Source organism: Diceros bicornis, chromosome 29 (assembly GCF_020826845.1).
Source record: "Diceros bicornis minor isolate mBicDic1 chromosome 29, mDicBic1.mat.cur, whole genome shotgun sequence".
Taxonomy (NCBI): Eukaryota; Metazoa; Chordata; class Mammalia; order Perissodactyla; family Rhinocerotidae; genus Diceros; species Diceros bicornis.
Window position 1 is genome coordinate 25,790,066 of NC_080768.1, and position 14,933 is coordinate 25,804,998.

Consider the following 14,933-nt stretch of genomic DNA (forward strand, 5'->3'; position numbering starts at 1 on the left):
GCAGTGTATGAGAGTTCCCTTTTCTCCACATCCTCTCCAACATTAGTTACTTTTTGTCTTGTTAATTATAGCCATTCTGATGGCTACAAGGTAATATCTCATTGCAGTTTTGATTTGCATTTCCCTAATAATTAGTGATGCTTAACATCTTTTCATGTGCCTGTTAGCCATCTGTATATCCTCTTTGGAAAAATGTTTGTTCATATCCTTTGCTCATATTTTGACCAGTCTATTTTTTGTTGTTGTTGTTGAGTTGTATGAGTTCTTTATATATTTTGAAAATTAATCCCTTGTTGGATATATGATTTACAAATATTTTCTCCCAGTTGGTGGGTTGTCTTTTCATTTTTTCATGGTTTCCTTTAAGGCCCTCCCAATTTCACCAGATATCACAACCATACGTAACACAGGGCCTTAATTTTAAGCCTTACATCAGACATGTCAACATTGTGAACCTGTCATTCTCTCGATGTATAAAACCAGAGCAAATGAATTTTCAACAGTGACTATAATTTGCTAAAAGACTATTTTTTCCTACATATGACTCAAGGCTGGGACAAAGGAATATTGTGAGAAAGAAGCAATTATTTGGTATCTTAAGGCAATAAGGCATTTTATTTCCTTCTTGAAATATATATATGCTGTTCTACTCCTTCAATCTAGTTTCCAGTCAATGATTAAGAGGGGATGAAGATAAGTTTATATTTCCCAATTTGGATACCTTCTCAAAACAACAAAAAGATTTGTAATTTTCTTTTGTATTATATAGCCACTGCTACACAACCTCCCTGACCCCCAACCCATTGTTGAAAAACGATTTTCTTTTCTTACATATTTCATGGCATATTTATTTATCTTTATATTTTTGGCAACATGATAAAGCCTTGGAAGGTCAGTGCATGCCCTATACTTTGCAAAGGTAATTATCAGAAGGATAAGAATAAGGAGGGCCATTGTCTCTCTTCTCCATCCCATCCTCTCTCCCTTAGAGGAATGGTTATACAGCACTCACCTGTACAATGGCATACTAGGCAGCAGCTAAAAAAACAAGGCAGTCTGTATCCAGCATTATAAAAAACAGATGTTCAGGTAATGAAAAGGTTCAACTGGTAGAGAACCTAAAAGAGTGCCTGGCATATAGTAAGCTCTTATTCCAACAATTTTAATAAGTCAATGTCTACAGTAGGTATGATTAAAATGAACCAGCACATAGTTCAAAAAGATGAGCACATCTACATGAAAAACCTACAGAGCCTACCTGTTGACTCTCACGGTCAGTTCTTAAACTGGACCACGCACTAGCCTTCTTCTGAGTGAGATCTCGGATCATCTCCATCAGAATCACTCAAGATAGCCCCACCCGAAGAGATCCTGGTTCAGTCTGTCTAAAGCCAAGAATCACCATTTCAGAGAGCAGGCCAGATGATTCTTAAATCCACTGCAGTTTGAGAATCACTAGGCTAAATAAAGAAATATGTGCATTTTGAAGAAAAGGAAGGTGGTATAGATTGAATGTTTGTGTTACCCTGAAATTCATACATTGAAATCCTAACCCCCAAAGGCATGGTATTAGGAGGTGGGGTCTTTGAGAGGTGATTAGGTCATAAGCCGCCCTCATGAATGGGATTAGTGCCCTTTATAAAAGAGGCCCAGAGAGATTCCTTGTCCCTTCTGCCATGTGAGGTTACAGTGAAAAGATGACCATCAATAAGGAAGCAGGCACTCAACAGACACCAAATCTTCTGGCACAGTGATCTTGGACTTGCCAGCCTCCAGAACTGTGAGAAATAAATGGTTGTTATTTATAATCCACCCAGCTTACAGTATTTTTGTTATAGCAGCCCAAACAGAGTAAGACAGAAGGTAAGAGGCTACTCTTCTGCCCAGCATAGGCCCACTGAGTCACGGTTTCCCTCTACGTGTGAATGCAGGTGTGTTCTGATTCTTCCTTCCCCTACCACACTCTTCTCACCAACACACGTACATGAATTTCCTGACGCAAAGAGATGTGCCTTTGGATTTTGCTTTGTCAGTTTTTTGTTTCATTCTTAGAATGCATTTTATTCATTCATTTAGTTATTTACATAAATCTAAGGCAAGCTAAGCTGGAAACACCTAGGTTTCCGTGATCTAACTCCTTTTTGACGGGCTTTTTACTGTCTCCTTGGTCTCCGATATGGTGCCAGTGATTCCCAGCCCCTGCTACACTCTGCTGACTGCATAGTGGCCCCCATGCTGCTCTCCTGCACTGTCTTGGATTTGACGTTCACCTCTCCACCAAGGCAGGCTCCGAAGCTCATGAAGAGCTATTTCTGCTGGAAGACCTTGAACTAGTCATAGTTTAGGTCCTCCCAATTTTTAAGATAACCTAGACTCCTTTGTGGCGGGGCTGAGGCTGGCGTTTGAGGAGTTGTGTCCTCAGCTCCCTGGACTGCTGGGCTTTCCCCTTTTCTTCACCCCTAGCGGCGGCAGGCTAAGGAGCAGAAGAAGGATGATCTTAGGGTGATCCCCAGTCCTACGGTGTTGGGAACGACTTCTGGTGGGCATTCTGTCCTTTTCCTTTCTCTCCCTCTGGGCTTCAGCCTTGGGTGGGGAGACTCTCTGCCTTCTGCCCCGTTCGCTGTGTAGCGTTCTCTCTGCAGCGCTGAGACAACGGGTCTCGCTATGGGACCTTTAACTGTTTCTGCAACAGGCTTGCTGGTCATCTCTGCTCCTGCAGTCACCACACATATGCGGCCCTCTGGGGAGCGACCAGCAGCTCCTGCTGATGTGCTGAAGAAAGCACTTGCTCCAACTAGGTGAAGACATCTGAGGACACACCAGATGCACCAGCCATGGACACGCTGGTTCCACTTCCTGCTGGATCCACGAAGGCTGCTCCTGCCGGTGCTGTATTTATGTGCCAAGTCGATAGACTTGGTTGCCTCCATGTCCACAGCGCCTGCTGCGGTGCCTGTCGTTACCACTGCTGCCCCTTTATCAGGCACAGTAAGTGTTGTCATTAGGAGAGAGAGCGTGCTTCCATGAACACACTATGCGCACAAGACATGTTGGATTCCTTCCCCCTCAGCATAAGGAGAGGAGGTGACCTCAGAGACCATCGGAAGGCTTCTGATACCGACGTGACTGTGATCCCCTTCTCCATGGAGCTCCACAGCTACCAGGCTCTGCCTCAAACACAGGTATGTCCACTGTGCCCTCAGCCAGGATGGCCTGCATACAGCTATAAGCCTCCATTGGTGGTCTTGGGGGGTAAACAAGGTTTTTCCAGCGAGCAAAAAGATCTCTTGCATCTGAAGGGGGCACAGCATAAGGTAAGAAGAGTAGCCAGTGGCTAGCTTCAGGTGAGGCTGTTGTTTCTCATGACTGTGGATGGCTGTCTTTACAAACTTCAAGGGAAGCTGCCTGGTTAGCTCCAAGGTCGTTGCAAGCCGGTTGCCTTTTCCCTGGTGTCTCAGCCACATCCCGAATGCTCCTTACAGCATGCAGCTGGTGGGGCCAGCATCATAGTACCAGGTATTGCGAGTCTGGGGCTGGTGGATACGAGGCTCGAGGTCACTATTTGCACGCGATGTGTGCATCGATCACTTCTCTTTTGCTGATCTGGATAAAGCCGCTCTCAAAGATGCGTGCTTGAACAGAGCACACTATCCCTTGCACAGTTGTCGCTGCAGTCTCCCCATGTTGGGATTAAACATGCCCACCGCACGCTGCTTTCCGTATGGTAACAGATTCGCTGCTCATGGCTATCTTTTATCAAGACAGCTCTCTGTGGCCCCTCCACACCTCCCTCCACACCCCGCAGGCCGTCTGCGCTCCCCAGGCCTGGCTGGCAGGGGGCTGAGCGGCGGGCTCTGCAGGCCCCCTTCCTGCTCCAGAGCACCCCGCGGGGACAGCTAGGAAGGGATGGGGGTGCCGAGGACCCACCACTTAGCCCTCGGCTGCCAGCTGGGGACGGGCCCTGTGTCTTGATCGGGACTGCGCCCATCCGAGGGCACGGAGTCGTGACGGCGCGCTCGGGAAGGGCCTCCTCAACGCGACACGCCTGTCACCACCGCCTCCGCCTTCGTCCCTCAGCCGGAGCCGCGATCCGCCACCGCCCGCCCTCCTCCGGGGCCGCCACCTACACCACCGGGAGGGGCTGCCTTTAACCCTCTCCTGCCCATTGTGACCTAGCGCCGTCACACCGCCCTTTGTCCACGTCGCCCACGTCCCCCAAGAGCCGCGCCCTCAGGCCAGGGACACCGTCTGCCCCCCACGCCCGCCAAACACCGCTGCTCTGCGGGGCGGCGGAAGCGCGGTGCGCATGCGTAGACGCCGCCTCCACCCGGGAATGGCCCGTGCCCAAAGGGGGTTTTTTTAATTACAAAATTAAAGATGTCACATGTGGGCCCAAACTGCTTAGTTTTCCACTGGAAAATTATGAAAAGGCAGAGATGTGTTTGTTCAGAAATTACAGCCTCTCTGAGCAGGAAGGGACTTTAGAAATTATCTGTTACAACCCCCTCATCATACGTCGAGTTGGAGAAACTTTGCCCATGAATATACAGAATCGAGGTGGCTTACCCTCTGGGTCAGAAGGGTTTTGGCATTATTGCATACAGCAGAGTGTCCTTCAGTTCACACCGTCTCGAGTAGTTGCACATTTTTCCTCTGCATATAAGTGGCTTAATTTTTTTCAGATAAACACAAAACAAGTTTGATTTCTCATATAAACAATTCCAGAACATTCCCTGAAGCAAGTTGTTTATATAAACAGATATAGATGAAAGAAAGCTTGGTAAACTCAGCTGGGTGCATTTCAGCTATCTAGTTATATTTGGAGCCAGACAACTACATCAAATTTAGGGAAAAAAAGAATGGAACTTAGTTACTCAAAATGCCCCTTCTGCTCAGAAAGGTTTGATCTAAATCTGGAGAAGCCCTTTCCATGGGATGGGCCTTAATTCTTTTAGGCCTGAGTTGATGTAATAGGGGACAATGATGTAGTTACCTGGATTAACAAATCCTCTAAGGCCAAAGGCACTTGTAGCAAAGTTACCGTGGTAATAAATGTGCTTGTGGGAAGTTTTGGTTCCCTCCACACTGCATTAGAAGTGTTGTCACCTAAGAAATGAATCAGAGTCATAGATTTCAGGTCCTGAATTTTCACAAAGACCAGAGTCAGAATTAGATTTAATTAGCGGCCAGAATGCTGGGGGTTTATATGAGCTAGTCAGCTAGGAGTGCGAAGGGTCGTTATGAATTTACACATGTATTGAAACATATTCCTATGCTTCACATTTTACTTAGAGCTCTGGTCAAGACATTTCTGATTGCAAGGCATTGTAGTCAAAGTTATTATGTGTTTTTGATTCGGCTCATAAGGGAGTTGATGGGATGAATCAAGTAGAGACATAAGAATATGGGAACTATCCTACTGGGTTAGGTCCATTGACCATCCAGCCTAGTGTTCTCTTATTGACAGAGATATCAAAGGATAGATCATGGGAAAGCATCATTTGACTAACCTAAACCTTTCAGTAGAGTCTGACTTCCTTTAGTAGTATTTTAATGTATCCATTATTCTTAAACTTGTTCAAAACCCTTTAATATATTTTGTTAATTTCTGTGATAATTAGTGCTCCATGCTGGATGAAAGAGTCCTTTGTGTTATCAGCTTAATTTATTTCACTTAAGTTTGAAAGAACATCGCTTTATCTGCTTCTTTCAGAATTAGAAAAGACATCCTTCTCTCTGGCACAAGGCACTAAACCAGCCTGGCCTATGGCATGTATTGGACACTAAATAAAGATGATCTGTAATGCATATCAACCCGAAGTGTTCCATATCTTCTCCCTCCTTTTTTTCTCTTAACTTTCTCAGCCACTAACCTGGTTGTTTTTTCTACCGTTATGTCCTTGTCTTGACTCTCTGATCTATACATTTTCATCTCATGGTTATGAACTCTTCCATCATCTGAAGTCATCATCTCTCCTTTTTTGGCACTGAACTTGTGGACCATTTTGGACACAGATCATCTGGCCCAGTCACAGGTGTCTTCATACTTAACATGCCTGATCTCCTCCACCAGCTCAAACGCCTGCCTCCCCCAACAACCTTACTCTAGTCTTTCATATGAAATGGTACAAATATTCTCTTTATCCACATCACTCATTATTTTATGAATTGCAATCTTGAATCCTTACAATTTATCTAATAACTCAGATTCTAAAAAAGTCGGACAGAAGCTGAAAATGAGCCAGGCAAAATTGCGTTGTGCGCCTTTACCCTCTAAACCAGCTGACAGCCCAACCAAGTTGTATAATCTTGGGAACGCACAAATGAAACAGAACAATGTGGGAGGGGGACAGTGGCAAGGGCGCCTCTGCATTTGATGGGCATGGAGAGTTAACCAGATTGCCAGTGTACGCACGAACTTTCCAAAGGAATAAACTCACTCGGCATTGTTCACTGGGGCTAGTGATTCCTTTTCAAGCAAGCTGATATTACAACTTCTATTTATCTTTCTTAAACGTGAGTATTATTTTGTTAGATCTTGTCTTAGGGAACCATGTTAGAGCTTCCATTCCATATCCTTCGTTCCATAGGCTTTACTCTCCCCGTAGTTGTGGCATAAGAGACCATAGCCATCACAAGCAAGAGTTGAGCATCAGAGCAAACATGTTTCTGTGTGTAGCACCAAAGCCCCTTTCTTATTCTTTCAGTCACCAATTTTTATTGAGGACCTATTATGTGTTCTAGGCACTGAAAATCCAACAGTGAATAAAGCAGTTAGTTGTATAAATAAAGTTCCCCTTGTGGAATTTATATTCTTTTGGGGTGACAAACAATACATAAGATCAATAAAATATACAGTATATTAGGAATAAATGCTAAAGATAAAAAACAGGAAGGAGAGACAGGGAGACCAGGCAAGTCATCACAGAGAGGATGCCATTTGCACAAAAGTCTGAAGGAAGAGAGGAAGGCAGCCTTGAGGACATCTATCAGAAGAGTTTCCCAGGCCAGGAGAACAGAAGGGACCAAGGCCCTGACGAGGCCAGTGTGCCTGGAGAGGAGTAACGATGGGGAGACCAGCAGGAGATGAGATCAGAAAGGCTGGAAGGTGGTATTGATCAAGTACTGACTTCGGGGTCACAGTCAGGACTCTGGATTTTCTTCTGAGTTAAAATGAGAAGTAAATGCTGTATTTCGAGGAGCATACGCTTTATGTTTTAAGGTGATTACTCTGATTGCTGTGCTGATAACAGAATGAAGGGATGTAATGACAAAAGCAGAGGCCAGTTAGAAAGCTGTTGCAGTAATCCAGGTGAGAGATGCTGCTGGAGGCTTGGACTAGGTTAACAGCCAGGGAGGAGCAAGATGGGGTCAGATTCTGGATACATTCTGAGGGTAGAACCAAAAGGACTTTCTGGCCTACCAGAGGTGAAGTGTGTGAGAAACAGTGGAGTAGAGGATGACTCCAAGATTTTTTGATCCATATAGGCATCCCACCAAATCTTTTCAAATCTTCAAAGACTTGCTGGTATTCCCAGGAGTTTAGCAAGCATTTCTAAATAATAATAGTATTAATCATGCTAGATTCTATCCAATTATTAGTGCTTTATAATTTTCAAATTATTAAAGGTTTATTTGCTATGTTAGACTGTTATATATTTGTTTTCTTGATTTATATATACATATGTACATACATGTATTTTTGGCTGAACATAACTTTCTTTATATCAGTTTCTACCTGCAAAATTATTTCTCTTACCTAAAGAATACCAAATCTGGTTGTGTTATTTTAGGAGGAGAGATGCTGGTGGCTTGGGCCAGGGTGGTGGTAGGGGTAGCAGGGGTTGAGGACAGAGGGAACAATGAGAGGGGTCAGATTCTCAGTGTATTCTGAAGGCAGAACCAAAAGGATTTTCTGGCAGACCCGATGGGAAGTATGAGAGAAAGAGAGGAGAAATGAAGAAAATAAATTGTCCTAGTGTGTTAATGGTAAATGTATTTTTGACACTAACAAGAATGAAGAGTATTAGGTGATATCATTAATTTGTGTGTGACTCATTCAACAATGATTATGTACTGGCTTCTCAGTGCCCTGAGTGCTAGAGACACATCAGTGAACAAGATGGGCAGAAATACCAGCTCTCAAGGAGCTTACATTCTAGAGGGAGGAGATAAATAATACTTATATATATTATATGTCAGATGACGCTAAGTGCTAAGGCAGGGGGAAGTAGACAAGGAAGGAGGATGGAGAGCACCAAGGGAATTCATATGTAATTAATTCTTAGAACTTGTTAAATAATGTATAAGATTTATTCCCATGTCTATTTGCTTTTAACAGCTTGATACTGGGAAATGCATTCATTTTATCAATTTGACTACCAATAAAAGAGAATATGGGTTACCTATTCCTAGATTCTTCAGAGTGTTAGAAAAGAATAAGAATGGTGCCCTTGGGAAGGGTAGTGCCCTAGAGCACTTTGACAGTGCTCCCCACTGGGATGCCAGGAGCAATGAGTAGTAAACTGTACTAGTTTAGTCAGTAGTCATTGCCTGCGACTGGGTTTAGACATCTGCTTGGCATCACCTCTATTTAACCTACTCATGTTGTCCTCATTAGGGCGTTTCACTTAGAACACTATGAGAGCAATCATATATTGTATTTTTAGCATCTTATATAAACTTCCCCACAAATGCCCAAGTTATGTAACCAGGCCCCCCCACGGGCTCTCTTCCAGCCTCTCACAGATTTACAGTAGAGGCGAGGAGGTATGTGTGTGATGGGAGATCCTTGTCCAATGACTGAAAACGTTCATGCCCCCAGATTGGTTCCCCCTGCTCTGGACAGGGCTGGGTGTGCCCCAACAAAATGTGCTTCCTGATACCCTCCTCTTCTATTCTCAGCCTTCACCTTCTGCTGTTACATTTTCATCAGGTGTCACGTTGCTGTGCTCCTGAGGCTGGGAGACTCTGCCTCCTCTCATTGTGTTCAAACAAACTCCCAGGGCTCGCCTCCAGAGGCAGAAGGCATCCAAGAGGGTGTTCCAGTTCCCTCATTTTACAGATGGCAAATGAGGCTCAGGGAGGCCAGGTGACTTCCTTGCACATATAGATGCATAAATATGGTCAACACTGGTCTCTGGATCCCCTCTCCAGTATGACTTCTATTAAACCAGCAGCTCCTCAGCTCTCAGTGTTCTCATATATGTACAACCAGGGCTGTGAGAGGTGGTCTCTCAATTCCCTTCCTCCTGTGCATTACGTATAGATGTGCTATTGGGTATGCACAGATTATGTTACACTGTAGAGTTTACTGTTTCAATGCATTGACTAGAATGTTACCAACTGCCAAGAATCAGGAAGAGGACATAACTGTGCTTGGTTCTTTAAAGCTTCAATTCAGTCTTTCTTTTTTAATGGTAAGAATGAGAAGAAACAAATGGTAAATTCACCCACGGCAAAAAAAGGAGGTTCAAATACACATCTTCAGCTGACTCGTGTACAAGAAAAGCACTCTGTTACGTGATTCTGAAATAGGAGTTTACCTCACTATATCGGGAAAAGTCTCCTTCTGGTGTGGCAGAGAATGATAGTGATAAGCATTTTCCAAATTAGGAAACAGATATGCTTTTCTTCTTACTCTCTTACATAACTGATCTATTTTAGAAGACAACACTGAAAAACTGAAATGAAATACAAATCTCATGATTTTACTACTTGGTTAACAAAGACAGAAGCAAGAAATGCTGAGAGGAAAAGAGGAGAGATTCACCCCACCCCATCCTACTCCTCCTGTCTGGGGGCTGGTTCGCAGGATTCTCTCTTCTCCATGGCAGCTTGCTGGGTGACTCAGAGACCAAAGTCCAAATTTTAGAAAATGAATGAAGAGAGATACTAATTTCTCTCTCTTCTGAATTTAAAAAGCAGTCGCATCTAAGCGCAGATCCTCTTGGGGGGGCACAGAATGAAGGGAGGGTGACCTGTTGCAGAGTCAGTGGTGGTTCTGCCCCAGACTTCCTGATTCAGAGGGAACTTGTGCAGTACACAAAGGATACAGAGGCAGGACAGCCTCTTACATAAATAAGTTACATAAATGAGAACCAGTTATGTAAATGTATAAACCAGCAAACATGAATTATAACCATTCACAAATGCCAAAGAGAACACGGCAAGATTCCTCCTACGGTCCCATTTTTTTTCTCTCACATTATCATAATCGTACCATTTTTTTTCACACCAGAATCAGATGTGGTTATTTGTCACATCTATTAGGGAAAGAACCTCCAAAGGACAAATGATCCTTCATATTATTTTCTGAACTATACATGTTACTTTTGGGGGAAATTGCATAATCAAACCTGCTTTGAACTCTATTTGATAAGAAATATAAGCATGTTTATCAATTTATTATACTTCTTGTGTAATCATGAACACACGTATTTACTGTCGTACATTTGGCAGGCTGCTGTGAAGGACAGGACTATGCATCACAAATGTAAATGTCCATGTGTATATGGATTTTTGTTTTACCACTTTATAGTTTCAAGTCTCGAATATGTAGGCATCTGATTAAAGTCATGCTTCTGCTTATTGAGGGAAGGTAGTAATTGTGGAGGCTAGGATTAGATTCAAGGTTATGCTTGGGCATTAATTCCAATATTCCCCACCTCAAGTGATGAGGAGCTGCTCTTCGGGTCTTAGCTGCAATTTGCTTCAGGTGAACATGAATGATAAATGAACTTGTCTGTCTCTGCACCCTGTTGGAACAGGAACCTCACCTTTTCCTCAGTTAGATTTGTCCTTGTTCCCTTTGGGGCAATATATCTGCATCTTCTCTGAAGTTACATGATTTGCTCATTGTGTAGTAAAAACACATGTTACTCAAAGCAGCTTGGGGCCTAACTGCCTGTTCTGTATAAAGAGGGATGGTGATTACACGTTAGCCAATTTCAGATGTAGCATGCTCAGGTTAACTTTCCACTTAGCAATTTTATTTTGAAAATCTCACGTAAAATACTTTTATCTAAGACCTAATAATAATGGAATGAGAGTTAGGTCATCTAATAAGGTCTGTATAATATTAGCTGTGTGATTTTGGGCAAATAACTCTCCCTCTCTGGGCCATTGTTTCTAACCACTTGAAAAAGGACTCAAAGTTCTAAGCAACTTCCAGCATGAACAAGCTGATACTCTATAATCAATCTATAAATATTTTCAACTGAGAGCTTTAAACTCGCTGCCACCAAGTTTAAAAGAAATGGAACCCATTATACAAAAACCAGATCAATTTTCTTTTTTTTCTGTGGGCAAAACTGCAGACCCTGTTTGGGGTGCAGTGATATGGTGACTGCCCTGTGAAAAGCCTTCCTCCTGGTGTTTTCTCTTTAAAAATGCCAAATATAGGCCTTAGCCAGCTGCGGGGCAAGGAATGAGATGTGGAGAGTACAGCCGACACCTTGGGAACCTGAAGGCTTCCTCCTTCCAGGTGGAGGGTGAGTTTTAAACTGGAAAGGCAGCAGAAACTTGGCACCAGGGAAAACTGTCTTGCCCTCTGGAGAGTCGCCTCAGGAACCTAGGTGGGGTTATTTTGTTTCTAAAGTTGGCGACTCTAAACTTGAGGACCCTGACTTTGCGGATTCCTAGGCCCTCTGCCTCTACATGTCCATCTGTCACTTGGGCATGAATTAATGAAAATGCAGACGTGCACCTTACAACCAAGACACTACAGGGGGAGGCTCCCACGGGCCTGGAAGAGGCGACGGGTCCCCACTCAGGCGGCGGCTACGTCAGGGGAGGGTTGCGATTTGGCCCTCAGTCTAACGAAGCCGGCCGCGTGACCGGCAGAAGAGCCGCCACAAAGTAGGCATTAGGGGAGAAGCCATAGCAGGTGGGGGACGTCGGGTGGAGAGGCGACAAGGATGGAGGTCTCAGCTTCCCGGGGCTTTGTTCAGCTACAAGCCAGGCCCTTCTTTCCGGAGAAGCCAATTAGATCCCCGCTGGGGGATCATCTGACCTCGCGTCCCCCACCAGGAGGGGCTTCGGCAGGGCGGGGCCAGGCGGTCGCCTCCGCGGGGACCCGGCCGCGGGCGGTGCGGGGGAGCCCCGGACGCCGCCGCCGAGCCCGCCCCGCCCCGCGCCGCCAGGCCCCGCCCCCGGGGCTTCCCGGGCGCGCGCCGCCCCGCCGTGTCCGCGCGCCACGCCCCCCTGCTGGCGGGCCGCGTGCGGAGCCGCGCGCCCCGGAGCCTCCGGGACCGTGGCGGCGGGCGGCGGCGGAGCAGCCGTCCGTGGGCCATGTCTTCTCCGGCGGTGGCGAGGGGCTCCTCGGGAGGGAGCCGGGAGACGGCCCCCAGGCCGCAGAGCCGGGGCCGGTTCTGGGAGGTGGGCGGCGGCGGCGGCGACGGGCTGGAGCGCGCGGCCGCGGAGTCGGAGCGCTGGGAGCTGCTGCTCCGGCGCGGCGAGCTGCTGGCGCTGGGCGGCCACCTGAAGGGAGCGCTGGAGGCGTACGCGGCGGCGCTGCGCCGCGGGGCCCCGGCCAGGCCCGAGTGCCTCGGCACCCTGGTGGACTGCCTGGTGCTCAACTACCGGCTCCGCCACGGGCTGGGCTGGAGCGCGACCCCGGCGGCGGGCGCGGAGCCCGGCGCCGGCGGGCTGCTCAGCTGCCTGGGCTGCCGGGGCTTCCTGAGCGAGCCGGTGACCGTGCCCTGTGGCCACAGCTACTGCCGCCGCTGCCTGCGGAGAGAGCTCCGCGCCCGCTGCCGCCTCTGCCGGGACCGGCTGCCGCCCGCCCCCGCCGCGGCCGCGGATGCTGCGGGGACCGGCCCGCGCCCGCCGCCTCTGGCGGCCGCCGTCGCCGCCTCGGGCTTCAGGACCAGCGTCGTCCTCAACCACCTGGCCGAGAAGTGGTTCCCGGGCCAGCGGGAGCGAGCGCGGGCGGCCGGCCGGCTCGGGGAGCTGCTGTGCCAGGGGCGCTACCGCGAGGCCCTGGCCGCCGCCTGCGAGGCGCTGCGAGCAGGTGACCGCGGGGATGCGGCGCGGCCCGCCGACCCCACCCTCCTTCCCCGACGGGCTGCTCGTCTGCGCCCCAGGGAGGCCTCTGTGCCCCCCGGGTGTCGGGGCTGCGGGTCCTCGAGGGTGTGGGAGGGGCGGCGCCCCTGGTGCTTTGGTCACAATGGGGATCGCCCTCGGAGCCGACTGTGACGCGGCGCCGGGAGGGGCGCCCGGGCGCGGGGTTCCCTCGGCCGCGGCCTGGCGGGCGGGCGCGTCCGAGCGGAGCGGGTGGCCGGGGCGAGGCGGCCGAGCGCGGGATGGGTGGGAGCTGGGCGAGCCCCGGCGGCCGCCCGCTTCCTGCCGCGCGCTTTCCGGTAATTGACCGATCGGGCCCGGCCGGGCCGCGTCCACCGCGGGGAAACGACAGCCGGGGCGGGGAGAGGATCCCCAGCCGAGGCGAGGCGTGCACCGTTTACCTTCATCTCCCACAAAAGTCACCGGGGCAATTGGAAGCCGCGGGAGGGCAGAGTTGCATAAGCTGGGGGGGAGGCGTTGTGTAACGGGTGACGTCCGGTGGGCGTGGCGGGAGCTGGGCGCCCGCACCCAGCACCCGAGGCCCTGCCGGCCGCTGGGCTTCGGGCGGGTGTCGGAGCTACGCGGGGTGTTCAGCTCCTACCTGAAAATGCTTGCAGAATTGGTTCCTCCTGATGGTTTCAAGCTGCCTATTTCAAATCATGCTTATTTCATAAACTCATATGTGCTTACTTTCGAATACACCTAGTTCACGGTAAGGAGAAAGAGCTAGTGTCTGATCGAGTTCTTTGCCATGCTTCCGTTGGCCTTTCCACTCTGGATCAAGCTGTGGGGAAAGGCCTTGTAGATCTTTTGACTATTTCTTTGCTTCCAAGAAGCAGCTTCGGCCTGCTAATCTAGGTTAGCACTTTTCTTAAGGTAGTTTTAGGCTGTGGCAGGGGGCATTGCCAGACTTGTCTACGTAAAAGGAAGAGTTGTTCTTTAAATCGGTGGTTCTCTACCCAGGGGGATTTTACCCCCCAGGAGACATTATCTGGAGGCATTTTTGGTTGCCACCCCTTGTGGGAGTGGTGGTGGTGGTACATTTATCGGGTAGAGACCAGGGTCGCTGCTGAACATCCTACAATGCACAGAACAGCCTCCCACACAATTATAAAATGTCAATAGTGTCGCTGTTAAGCCTTTTGCTAAATAAGCATATTTCAAGATTAGTGTCTATATTGGCATGAAATAATACTTGAGGGATAATCCCCAAGAAAATAAACATCTAAAATATAAACTGATGTTAGGTATGAGGTAAATTTATCAACTATGTTACTGAGAGTATCTTATTGTGGATCTTTTCCCGTAAGTGCTTAGTCATTTTGAACTAGTGACAATATATTGAGTTATTTAATACCTTTAGAGTTCAAAGCACAAATCTGGCATATTTTTATATTCTTTCAGTCTCTTTATGGGGAGTAGGCAGTTATAAAATAGAACAGAATGATGGACCCAGAACAAAAGAGAACTATTTGAAATACAAAATTCTGGTGCAGGCAACTCTGCATCTCTGGGTGAAGAGGGTAAGAATGGGGAAGTACAGACCATCTAGGCCAGGGTCCTCATTTTAGATCTGAAGAAGCAAAAGCTGGGGCAGTGAAATGACTTGTCCACAGTCACACAGCTAGCTGGTTGTAAAGGCAACACTATCCTCCAGTTCTCCTAAAGGTTGGACCAGGGTTGGTCCTGCCCTTAAAGCTCATCCAATGAAAACGGTTAAACATAAATTTCCAAGGAAGTTATTTTGTAGCTAGTATAAAACCAAGGATAAAACTTAATGACAGCAGTATTCAGTGTTAACTGCTGCTAATTTAGTGAGTTGACCTCTTAAATTAGGGGCTTCATAAGAATTCAGGTCCTAATCCATGGAA

At 47.6% G+C, this 14,933-nt stretch overlaps 1 protein-coding gene and 1 pseudogene across 1 annotated transcript in view; one reads left to right on the plus strand and one right to left on the minus strand.

Annotated features, from left to right (window-relative positions):
- Nucleotides 1-3,090: 3,090 nt before the first annotated feature.
- Nucleotides 3,091-12,293, minus strand: LOC131393880 (Golgi-associated RAB2 interactor protein 6-like; annotated as a pseudogene).
- LONRF1 (LON peptidase N-terminal domain and ring finger 1) overlaps nt 12,219-14,933 on the plus strand; it is a 31,522-nt gene continuing 28,807 nt past the window's right edge. Inside the window, exon 1 of the mRNA XM_058525110.1 lies at nt 12,219-13,012. Coding sequence (XP_058381093.1) covers nt 12,292-13,012 — 721 coding nt within the window. The 5' untranslated portion in view covers nt 12,219-12,291. The remainder of the gene's footprint in view (nt 13,013-14,933) is intronic.